Source organism: Magnolia sinica, chromosome 1 (assembly GCF_029962835.1).
Source record: "Magnolia sinica isolate HGM2019 chromosome 1, MsV1, whole genome shotgun sequence".
Classification (NCBI taxonomy): Eukaryota; Viridiplantae; Streptophyta; class Magnoliopsida; order Magnoliales; family Magnoliaceae; genus Magnolia; species Magnolia sinica.
Window position 1 is genome coordinate 116,810,344 of NC_080573.1, and position 12,750 is coordinate 116,823,093.

Below are 12,750 nucleotides of genomic sequence, written 5' to 3' on the forward strand. Positions count from 1 at the left end.
AGAGAGGTTATCTCTGAGGTTAGCGTGGAGTTGCCACCAAAGGTGATTCCGGTATCGGAGGAGTTCCATCATGTTTTCCTAGAGGATCTACCGAATGAGCTTTCACCCATGCAGGACATTCAGCATACTATTGATTTAGTCCCCGGGTCGACTCTACCAAACCTCCCCCACTACCGAATGAACCCCGTGGAGCATGCAAAATTGAAGAAGCAAGTTCATAAGCTTCTTAGGAAATGGTTCATTCAAGGAAGTTTGAGTTCGTGTGTCGTGCCAGCCTTCCTCACGCCTAAGAAAGATGGCAAATGGCACATGTGCGTGGATAGTTGGGTCATTAACAAGATCATGGTCAAGTATCAATTTCCTATACCGGGTCTTGGCGACATGTTGGTACTTGGATATGATGGCCAGTGCAATGATCTTCTTTAAAATTGACCTCAAAAGTAGGTATCATCAATTATGTATTCGCCTAAGAGATGAATGGAAGACAACCTTCAAGACGACGGATGGGCTATACGAGTGGTTGGTCCTGTCTTTTGGCTTGACTAACACTCTGAGTACGTTCATGAGCGTGATGACCCAAGTGTTGAGGCCCTTTATGGGTAAGTTCCTACTAGTATATTTCGACAACATCCTCATTTATAGTACCTCCAAGGAACAACACATCCACCATTTAAGGCAAGTTTTGGGGGTCCTTAGAAATGAGAAGCACCAACCTGAAGAAATGTTCTTTCATGTCTGATAAAGCTATCTTCTTTGGGTTCATTGTTTCATCTAAGGGCATGTCTACGAACCTCGAGAAAGTCAAGGCTATAGTAAGTTAACCCAAACAGCAAAACATTCATGAGGTGTGTAGCTTCCACGGCTTAGCTATTTTTTATAAGTGGTTTATTCGAGGCTTTAGTTCCATTATGGCTCCTATCACGGATTGCATTATAAAGGGAGAGTTCAAATGGACTAATGTTGCGTCTAAAGCGTTCAAGGAGATTAGGCTAAAATGATTGAGGCTACTGTCATGCATCTTCCCGACTTTTCTAAGATCTTCGAGGTTGCGTGTGATGCATCTAGTATAGTTATAGGTAGAGTGCTTAGCCAAGAAGGACACCTTGTTGTCTATTTTAGTGAGAAGTTGAACGAGGTGAAGCAACAATACTCAACCTATGACAAGGAATTCTACAAGGTAGTACAATCCTTGCGACATTAGTGACATTACCTACTACCACAAGAGTTCGTCCTGTTTTCTGACAATGAGGCCTTGTGATACCTCAACTCCAAAAAGAAATTAAACCCAGGGCATGCCAAGTGGGTTGAGTTTCTCCAAGAGTATACTTTTGTTTTGAAACACAAAGTCAGGGTCGAGAATAAGCCTGTTGATGCCCTTAGCTGTAGAGTGGTGTTAATTCAATCTATGAGCGTGGAAATCACTAGGTTTGATCAATTGAAAGGAGAATATTCTGGGAAGATGTACACATCACTTTTGGGTGACCAATCGAGGAGTGAGAGTGGGTTTGTCCTGATTGATGAGTTCTTATTTAAATGTGGCAGACTCAACATTCCTGGCACCTCCCTACGAGATTTTCTAGTTTGGAAGCTTCATGCTGGAGTAACTGGTCATTTTGGTAGAGACAAGACTATTGCCCTTGTGAAGGATAGATTTTTTTGAACCCAGTCTCATAATGTAGGACTTGTCAGCTAGTAAAGCAGAGAAGGCAAAATACCGAGTTATATACGTTTTTGCCAGTAGCACACACTCTTTAACAAGATATCAGCATAGATTTCATGCTTGGGCTACCCAAAACAAGTAGAAAGCATGATTTCGTTTTTGTAGTGGTGGGCCATTTTTCGAAAACGACCCATTTTCTTCCATATTCCAAAACATCTAATGCCTCAACAATCGTCAAGCTTTTCTTTGGAGAGGTAGCTTGCTTGCACGGTTTGCGGAAGACCATTGCGTCTGATAAAGATGTGAGGTTCATGAACTATTTTTGGAAGACACTTTGGCATATAATGAGTACGAGACTCCAGTTCTCGATGACATACCACCCTCAAACTAACGATCAAACGGAAGTGGTCAATCGAATCTTAGATAACCTATTGCGATGTCTTGTGGGTGACCATATTAGAACTTGGGATTCAGTTTTACTAGTTGCAGAGTTTGCTTATAAAAGTTCAGTAAATAGGTCGAAAGGCATGAGTGCTTTTGCTCATGGTTACAAGCCCGGAAGGCCTATAGATCTCATTCCCATGTCAATCTCCCATAGGCAACCAGAGTTTGTAGATATATTTACACAGCATATTCATGATTTATATAATGAAATTAAGAAACGGATTACCATGAGCAATGAAAAGTATAAAATATTTGTTGATTCTCATCGCAAGTTTATGGAATTCTAGGTAGGAGATTATGTGATGGTTCAAATAAGGCCAAAATGGTTTCCGCAAGGGGTCGTGAAGAAATTACAAGCCCATAATGTTGGACCTTAAGATATTGAAAAGATTGGGTTCTAATACCTATGCTGTAGATCTTCCACCTGATATGGGCATTAGTTCTATATTCAATGTGGAAGATCTTACGTCACTTAAAGGTCCAACATTTTCACCCACTAGTAGAGGTGTAGACGAACCGAGCTAGCTCAGTTAGCTTGCTCGACTCGACTCGACTCGAAAAAGCTCAATTCGACTTGGTTCGAAGCTGAGTTCGAGCCGAGTTGAGCTGATTTTTGAGCTCGAAATTGAGTTCGAGCTGGCCCCAACTCGCCTCGACTCAGATCGAACCAGTTCGTGACTCAGTTACTTTGATATTAATGTTGCTCACCAAGTGTTTGATGAAATGACTCAAAGAATGTGGCTGGTGGCAAGGAAGGTATGTATATGAAACCAACACCCTTTTTTTCTTGATTTTTATGTTGCTTAGGTGTTTGATAAAATACCTGTAAAACCATTATTGTTGTCTCAAATACAATGAGATTTTGAGGTGCAGTCCAGGAGATTGTGAAAATGCTGCAATGGCGAACTCGGCTCGATCTTGGCTCGAACTAGCTCGAGCTGCTGACCGAACCAAACCGAGTTGGCCAGTCAGGCTCGAGGACTGAGCCGAGCCGAGTTCGAGCTGAGGCCATCTCGACTCAGTTCGACTCGATGTACACCCCTACCCACTAGCCCTTCTCTCGACCCTCAGATTGATCCAGATAGTGGTGCTTCCGATCTGTTCCATGACCCGTGGCTCTTGCCAAACTAGCCTTCTCATTCTGTGCCTCTTTTCCCATCCATACCTTCCAAAAGAGGAGATAAAAGGTATCATGGATGAACAGGTGGTTTCCATCAAACATGGAGGTTTTCAAAAGTATCTCATCAAGTGGAAAAACAACAAGAGTCAGATAGCACTTGGATCACTATGAAAGAGCTTTAGAGACTAGACCCGAATCTTCTAGAGCGTTATTGCAATTTTATTTCGCCAGAGGCAAACTCTTCTCAGCCGAGGAGAGTTGATGATGGCATCCGGACACCTACACGAGTTTATCGGAAGAGGAGAGCTGAGGCCTCATCCCCAGTTTCATTATGGTTGGATGATCATTATATGGGCCCAGTGGACCCCATTCGAGTTCTTAGCCGCATTAAAGGCCCCACATGCATGGTTGTGCATTTTTTGAGACCCTAAATTGGGAAAGATGCACGTGGGTTGCTTATTTGGAACTAATTGATACATCTTTAGACTATTTGGATGCCGCCTAGCTTGACATGGACCACATCTGGACGTTACAAACGTTAGACCATGCCTTTGGATATTTTATACACATCAGTTTGGTGATTTGGTCGCTAGATATGTTAGGAGACTCGGGTTTAGGTGTACAACACTCTAGCATGCACATCTGAGCCATGGACACATTGGACCACATTCATCTAGACCGTTAATCACGTGTGGACGTACCTGTTGCACATTGGAGATCATCCTTGTGCTGTGTGGCACATCTTTATTTCTTCTTTTTTCAGTTTTATTTTAGATTATTAGAGATTTATGTTTTGATCTTAACTGTTAATAGATTCGGACAGTCAGAATAGCTCAAAACTTAGGGTTTGCTTAGTTTTCTTATATATACTTGCTTGCAACTTGAGACTTGAGATGATAGACATATTAAATGAAATTTCTCTACATTGCTTCTTTTAAGCAAGAAAAATTCTTATGAATAGAATTTGGTGTGAAGCTATTGGAGTGATTGTAAGTTATCTTTCTTATTCCTATGAAGGTATTTCTTTCTTCTCTCTCTCAAACCCTCTTTTTTCATTGAATATTTTTCTCATCTTTCTCAAACCCTAACTCCACTATCATCAATCCAACTCATCACCAACCAAACCGACCTAGCCCCACCACACCATCCATGCGACTATACAGACGTGCTTGTACACTACACAAACCTGTCCATACACCATCCGTACAGTCAAATGGCCTCCCCCTCATTGATCCTTTTCCTCCTCTATTTTATAAAACCCTAACCCTAGCCTTTTATAAAATCCTAAATTCCCAATTTCTTAATTTCCAAACCCTAATCCATTCATACCCTAGCAAAGCGCAAGTGAATCCTCGAATCTAGAATGAATCTTATGCTAGATGGAAGTTCTACCTTCCATTGGGCCATTTCCGACCAATAGCCTTAAGGATCTATTTTGCGAGATTGTGATGTGGTCTTGAACTTTAGCTTAATTGAATATTTGATTTCTCTACATTTGTGGTAGATTGGCTTTATTTTATTCTTTGATTTACTCTGGTAATCCATTAATTAATTTATTTGCACCATCCTAGTTTAGGCCATCCGTCCTTCATCACTTTGTCTTTACCAAACTCATGCACAACACCTTTGATTTCTTCCTCAGATACCTGACGCTCAAGAGATGATGCATCCTCTATTGATTGGGATTGGAAAGGGAGGTTATCCAGCCTAGGCCTTGAAAGCCCCTTCCCCTAAGGCAATTGTTTATAGAAATCAACAATTGCCTCTCCTACCTTATGTTTCTCCTACACCATCAACTACCACATTGTGAATTTTGTTAATCCTTACTCTTGAACTAGCTATGCCATGAAAGAACTTGGTGTTATCATCTCTCTCCTTCAACCAAGTAGGCCTCGATCAATGTCTCCACTTAATCTCATCCTCCCTCAAGCGACTCTTTTATTCGTGCATGACAGCCTCCCTTCTAGCTAACTCCCCCTCTGAAAGCGGCAACCCCCTCCTTAACGTCTAGCAACTGTTGCTCAGATAGGATGGATCGTATCTCCTCATCTCTCCTACCATGAACTTCGTTCTTCCACCGACCAAGCTTCCTCTTCGATAGCCGCAATTTCTAAAAGAGAATAAACCCCCTCCTTAGTAGAAAAAGATTTGATGAGGATAATGTGAAGAAGAGATGAGAATATTGAGAGAGAAGGAGGAGAGTTTGGGAGAGATGATATGTTGGGCTTGCTTGCCCTAACACATAATATTTTATTATGATAAAGCATACAGTACACTGCAGGGGAATAGGGAAGTGTGCACATGCACTTACACTAAAAGGACACACAATAAATACAATACACTAGCATTCTCTATACTCCCCCTCAAGTTGGAGCATAGATGTTGATCATGCCTAACTTGTCACGAACACGATGAAGAGCATCTCGACTCAAGGATTTTGTAAGAACATCAGCAAGTTGATCCCCAGATCGAACAAAAGGAGTGACAATTTCCTTAGAAGCGACTTTCTCCCGAATAAAGTGACAGTCAACCTCAATATGCTTGGTTCGCTCGTGGAAAACTGGGTTACGAGCAATATGGATGGCCGCTTGATTGTCACAGTGAAGAGGAATAGGACCCGAAGGAGGATAGCCAAGTTCTTCAAGAAGATTGCGAAGCCACACAAGTTCACATGTCGCATGAGCCATAACACGATATTCAGCTTCAGCCGAGGACCAGGCAACAACTGGCTGCTTTTTGCTCTTCCAGGTTATAAGATTGCCACCTAGGAAGGTACAGAAGCCGGATGTAGAGCGGCGATCAAAAGTACTACCTGCACAATCAGTATCGGAATAGCCAGAAAGATGAAGATGACCATGCAACTGAAAGTAGAGGCCAAGACCCAGGGCTGATTTTAAATACCGAAGTATGCGGTAGACAGCCGTGAGATGAGAAGTACAGGGAGCTTGCATGAATTGGCTAACAACCCCCACTGCAAATAAGAGATCTGGGCGAGTAATAGTCAGGTAAATAAGCCGGCCTACAAGTCGTCGATACATCTCAGGATTAGTAAGGAGAGTACCATTATCTGGTTGAAGCTTCTGTGAAGTATCCATGGGAGTGGTAGCAGGCTTGCACCCTAACATGCCGGTCTCCATGAGAAGATCGAGCGCATATTTTCGTTGTGACAAGACCAATTTGGATGATGAGCGAGCAACTTCAATTCCGAGGAAGTAGCGAAGAGGACCAAGATCCTTGATTTCAAACTTGGTCTTCAAAAAATCTTTGACCTTTCTCATTCCAGCAGAATCACTACCGGACAAAACAATATCATCCACATAGACAATGAGAACCATGATGCCCGTCGATCGACGACATATAAAGAGAGAATGATCAGCATGACTACGAACAAAGCCAAACTCCAAGAGAGCCTGACTAAATTTTTCGAACCATGCACATGAAGATTGTTTGAGTCCATAAAGAGCCTTCTTCAACCGACATACAAGTGCAGGGTTGTGAGAAGCAACAAAGTCAGGAGATTGATGCATGTAAACTTCCTCTGTAAGATCCCCATGGAGAAATGCATTCTTAACATCAAGCTGAAACAAGGGCCATGATAAATTAACGGCCAAGGAGAGCACAACACGAATTGAATTAAGCTTAGCCACTGGAGAAAATGTCTCGAAGTAATTCACACCATGAGTCTGGGTGTAACCTTTAGCAACAAGACGGGCTTTATAGAGATCAATTGAGCCATCTAGAAGAAACTTGATTGTATAAACCCATCGACAGCCAACAGGCTTATGGCCTACAGGAAGTGGCACAAGATCCCAAGTATGATTCTTCTCAAGAGCAGACATTTCTTCCATCATCGCCTTTGTCCAATCAGGACTCTGAAGAGCATGTGAGAGAGATCTAGGAATAGTCTATGATGAAAGGGAAGCTGCAAACGACTGAAAAGATGGTGAAAAATGATCATATGAAACGAAATTACTAATGGGGTGTTGAGTACAAGATTGTGACCCTTTGCGCAAAGCAATGGGAAGATCTAAACTCGAGTTAGGAGAGTCACCTGAACCAACATCCAAAGTAAGCGGAAGGGTAGACGACTGAGCTTGTGAAGATTTATCTCGACGTTGATACACCCGCAGAGGCTTAGGCTCACCCATATCACCAACAGGATGTTGAATAGAGGGGAGAGGAGTTTTCCCATGATCACTAGTGGAAAGAGGATAAGAGTTATACTCCCCCTAACGCGCAAGAGGATCACAGAGGGATCGGCCTGGAGGGGAGAAAAAAGAAAGATCCTCAAAGAAGGTGACATCGGCAGAGACATATTTCTTGCGAGTCAATGGGTCAAAGCATTTATAACCTTTCTGACTCCGAGTATACCCTATAAAGACACATTTAATCGCCCTGGGACTAAGTTTATCATTACTCCCATCCAAAATTTGAACAAAGCATGTATAACCAAAAACTTTAGGTGGTAGAGGAAATGGATTATCATGAGGATACAATATAGTAAATGAAGATTTATAAGACAGAATACATGAGGGTATACGATTAATAAGAAAAGTAGCAGTTAAAAGAGCATCACCCCAAAAATGTTTAGGTAGATGCATACCAAGTAGAAGAGTGCGAGCAACTTCAAGAAGATAACGATTCTTTAGTTCTGCAATACCATTTTGTTGAGGAGTGCGAGCACATGACGTCCTAGATAAAATACCACGTTCCTGTAAGAAGGACAAAGGCAGTAGACATGTATTCTCCGCCATTATCAGAATGGAGGGATTTGATGGAACAATGAAATTGAGTGCACACTTCATGATAAAACACTTTAAACGCATCAAACACTTCACTTTTAGATTTCAAAAGATAAATCCAAGTCATGCGGGAATAATCATCAATAAAGGTAACAAAATATCTAAATCCAAAAGTCGAGGTAACCGGAGCTGGTCCCCAAACATCCGAGTGAACCAGAAGAAAAGGTTGAGATTTCCTCCCAGAAGAGCTAGGAGGAAACATAGCACGATGATGTTTAGACAATTCACAAATATCACAGCATAATGGTTTAGTGACAGGTAAGGAGGGAAATAAAAGTCTCAATCTAGCAATGGATGGGTGGCATAAGCGGCAATGCCACCGAGTCATGGACTCTTGATCTAGAGAAAGGGTACTAGAAGCGGCAACAGGTGTATCATCGAGAAGATAAACGCCTCCTCGCTCATGCCCCCCACCAATCACTCTCTTCGTCTGTAGGTCCTGAAACAAACAATAAGAAAGAAAGAAGGTGATGGAACAATTGAGTAATTTAGTAAGAGAGCTAACAGACAATAAGTTTAATAGAAAACGAGGCACATGCAATACGGAGGACAAAGACAAGGAAGAAGAGAGAGGGATAGAACCAATCCCAGAGATGGGAGATTGGGTTCCATCTGCGACTGTGACATACTGAGTGGGAGAAGAAGAATAAGAAGAAAAGAATTGCAACTTACCAATCATATGGGAGGAAGCTCCAGAGTCGATAACCTAGGAGGTAGGAGAGGATGACGCAAGAAGGACAGTACCTGACTGGGCCGAAGCTGCGTAAGAAGGCTCAGGAATATCTCGAATGTGAAGCCGCATAAAGGCATCATATGCCGCCCGAGAAATAATAAGACTCCCCTGAAGTAGACAGCTCAGCTGTCGGGGTGGAAGACTGTGTCTCAGAAGCAATAGTGGAAGCAACAGAAGCAGCGGCATACGTAGGACGACCATGTAGCTGCCAGCAATAATCAATAGTGTGATTAGTTCCACCGCAATGTGAACAAATGCGGGAACCATCACGTCCTCGTCCACAACCACAAAGACTACGACCGCCGCGACCGCGATCTAGATCGCGGCCTCTACCACGACCACCAAAACCAGAAATGCGCCCTGAGCTCAAGGATGGTACCCGAAGACCAAGGGAGGACTGATCGCCAACAAGATGTGCCGAACGCTCGGGTGGCACAAATGAATGAGAAGGAAGAGTAGAGATCATAGCACGCTGACACATGGCATAGACTGTCGTCAATGGGGGAAGAGGATCCTGCATAACAACCTGATCGTGAACGTAAAGATAATCAGAACTCAACCCAGCGAGGAACTGCATGATACGAGTATCATCCCGTTGCTTATGAGCATGTTCATGATCCTCTTTACATTTGGAAGGAAGAGGCTAAAACATATCCAACTCATCCCACATACCCCGAAGCATCGAATAGTAGTCTTTTAAGGATCTGGAGTTTTGTTGAAACCGACTAATTTCTTGAATAAGCGGGAATACCTGTGAAAAATTCTGAGATTCCGAGAACATATCATGAAGCGTATCCCAAATGCCTTTAGCCGAGGATAAAAACATCACTGAGTGGCTAATCGAGAAATCCATGCTATTCAACAACCATGCAATAACTTGATAATTCTCCTTTGTCCAAGACTTATAGGTAACATCTGTAGAGCTTGGGGAATCATCCAAAATATACGACAACTTGTCACGGGCCCCTAAAAATACTTTTACAGATTGTGCCCATTGAAGATAGTTGTCACCATTCAACTTAATGGAGGTAATCTGCAAGGGGTTGGATTCAAGAGACCCTATGCCAAGAGATGAGGGCCCTTTATCAGCCATAATAGAGTCCAAGAGAAATAAACCTATGCCAAGAGACCCCCTATGCCAAGAAAGATTGATTCAAACAACTCTATCTCACTCAACCCTTCAACATAACAAGAGATAAACCTCAAACAAATATCAATCATCCAAAATACCATGAAACGCAGTCAAATAGGGCCTGACCGAGTAAAAACAGCCCAGCCGCACGCCCATTTGCGGTTAAAAACCTCTCAAACATTGATCTTAAGTAAAAAATCCACCATGGATAGCTTGGGAGGAAGATTTCGGTCCATCTTGAGCAAAGAAACCGAAGAAAAGCTTACCGATTTTAGGTAGATCGAAGAAAAACGGAATCTGGAACCGATTTTTGAATTTCTCTATTTCGCCCAAAATACCATGAAATGAGGTCCAATAAATTCTGAAAAAATCATGACAAATCTTCTAAAATCAAGATCTATCAAACCCCTAAACTTTTAGCTCAAACAGAGCCCATGTGTCCGTACAACGCTGACGTCAGCCGTACGGCTGCTGACGTCAGCAAGGTGACGTGTCGCCTCTCAACCTGTTGGATGCGGAATGCCTGGAACTTGCTCTGATACCAAGGTGGAGGGACACTCACACCATAAATAAGCCGGGCTTAATTTCCCGGTCCCTGGGCCGGACCTGATTTTCCTGACCCCCCGTGGGAGAATAATATATTAGCGAGGCATATTTGCTGCTCTCGAGATTCGAACATAGGACCTTCCGCTTTGATACCAAGTAGAAAAAGATTTGATGAGGATAATGTGAAGAAGAGATGAGAATATTGAGAGAGAAGGAGGAGGAGAGTTTGGGAGAGATGGTGTGTTGGGCTTGCTTACCCTAACACATAATATTTTATTATGATAAAACATACAGTACACTGCAGGGGAATAGGGAAGTGTGCACATGCACTTACACTAAAAGGACACAATAAATACAATACACTAGCATTCTCTATATCCTTAACATCCTACATTCCTTCCGTAACATCTTGCACTCCCTCTGCCTTAATATTTTGCACTTCAACTAGCAAATTTTTATATATACAAGTAAATACACATAATGATGGCTTTCGTTCCTTCTTTTTTTTTTTTTTTTTCCTTTCTATATGATTATTCTATCTGAAAGTTGTTCTAGGTAAAACCTTACAATTCAACCTAATTGTGATCATATTATTTACAAGCTATGCATAGGAAATAAATAGATTATCTGGGGTATTGGAATTGCATGGGTCAGTGATCAAACTAATGACATGAAAGAGCCAAAACCAATCTAAGAATCATGCTAAAAAGGAAACAGTACTTGAGAAGATTCAAAGCAAAGCATTTCAAAACAATACTTGCTAACATTATCTGAACAACACATGAATAGGAAAGAGCATTCCATACTAACCTTGTCTACATCCCAAACCCTGACGGTTTTGTCAAAAGATGATGTTGCCAGCCGTGGCATGCTTGGACTGAAACGGACATCAGTAATCATCAAAGAATGTTCTTCCAATGTGGCCTTCGTCTTTAAAGTATCCGTAGACCACAACACAGCCTGCATTCCAAAATCACCAGCCACTTGGGTCCTTGTTCCTTTCTTTGAAATAGAATTTTCACAATGCCAACGATATAACTATCCCCTTGAGGGTGCATGCAGGTGCATTACCGAACTGAACTGCCTTTACTAAAGTTAAAGCCACCAGACTGCAATTATCTCCAGTAGCATTATCATTGAGGGATTGGGGTTCAAATTAGAACTATGCTACCTTCAGGTCAGAAGGAACATAAGTGCAATCTGAGGGCTCCTCTTCACTATAAACCATAGTTCCAAGACCCGAATACACGACTCAACTCGATGTCCGGCCAGGTTGACTTGAAGACTCGACTTGATATTTAATTATTAAATTACATAAGAATACTCAAGCAAGAATAACTATTTAATAGGGTAATATAAAATTGACAAATTATGACGGATGAAGTATATGGCTTGTTGGCAGAGTCACTTGACTTTCAAGAAAAGGTCAGGGGTTTGAATATCACATTCTGCACTTTTACTTTTTATATTATGGAAAGCAAATCACCCAGCAAGTGACTCAGTTCAAGTCGTGCCAAGGCATGTTGAGTCGAACGAGTAAGCAAGCCAACTCAACAAGTCCAGCTGAGTCTTGACCGAGTCAAGTTTGCCAAAGAGTTTCATGGTGACTCAGATTGCAATCTTGTCGACTTGAGTTGACTCAGCCAAGTTTTAAGTAAAGTCACTGAGTTTTAGAACTATGCTATTAACAGTTGGATGCCATTACAATTTGGTAATTTTCCCCAAGTTCAAGCTGACAGTTCTTGATTAAATATACTCACGTATCCCACACAGCCTATTAACATGCATGCCTTGCAACAAATGGCCCAACACAGAATTTCCTTTGGCTTATAGCTCTCACCTTCTTATCATGGCCACCACTAGCAAGCAGTTTTCCATCAGATGAGAAGTGGCAACATAAAACTTTACTTGTACTTGCACGGACAATACCAACTTCATTAAATGTAAACCCTGATGGAGATCACAAAGATGGTAATCTCAGAATAAATTCCATGAAACAAGGGACTTGGTAATCCATTAAAATCAAACTGAAACTATTACTTTATATTCCTTTTGTGTTCAAGCAAAAGTATATGTATTTTAACGCACCTTTACTGACATCCATACATCGGCCAACTGTATCTCTGGGGTCCGCATCATCGTGAGATAAGAATGACTCAACATTATCATCCAGCGAACCATCATCCACAAATCGATCAATATCAGCCTGCAATTCAATATCTATATCATTCCACTGCCAAAATGGACTGCTAATGCGATTTTATGCAAGTAGCCATATCGATATGCTGGTGCAAGCCAGCACATGAAGATCCA

At 41.9% G+C, this 12,750-nt stretch overlaps 1 protein-coding gene across 2 annotated transcripts in view; it reads right to left on the minus strand.

Annotated features, from left to right (window-relative positions):
- LOC131255344 (transcriptional corepressor LEUNIG-like) overlaps positions 1-12,750 on the minus strand; it is a 67,760-nt gene that overhangs the window by 13,676 nt on the left and 41,334 nt on the right. For both annotated transcript variants that reach the window (XM_058256048.1, XM_058256046.1), the window contains 3 exons: positions 12,526-12,643; positions 12,278-12,387; positions 11,248-11,397 (listed from right to left, as the gene is read on the minus strand). In XM_058256048.1, the coding sequence (XP_058112031.1) occupies positions 11,248-11,397; positions 12,278-12,387; positions 12,526-12,643 (378 nt within the window). The remainder of the gene's footprint in view (positions 1-11,247; positions 11,398-12,277; positions 12,388-12,525; positions 12,644-12,750) is intronic.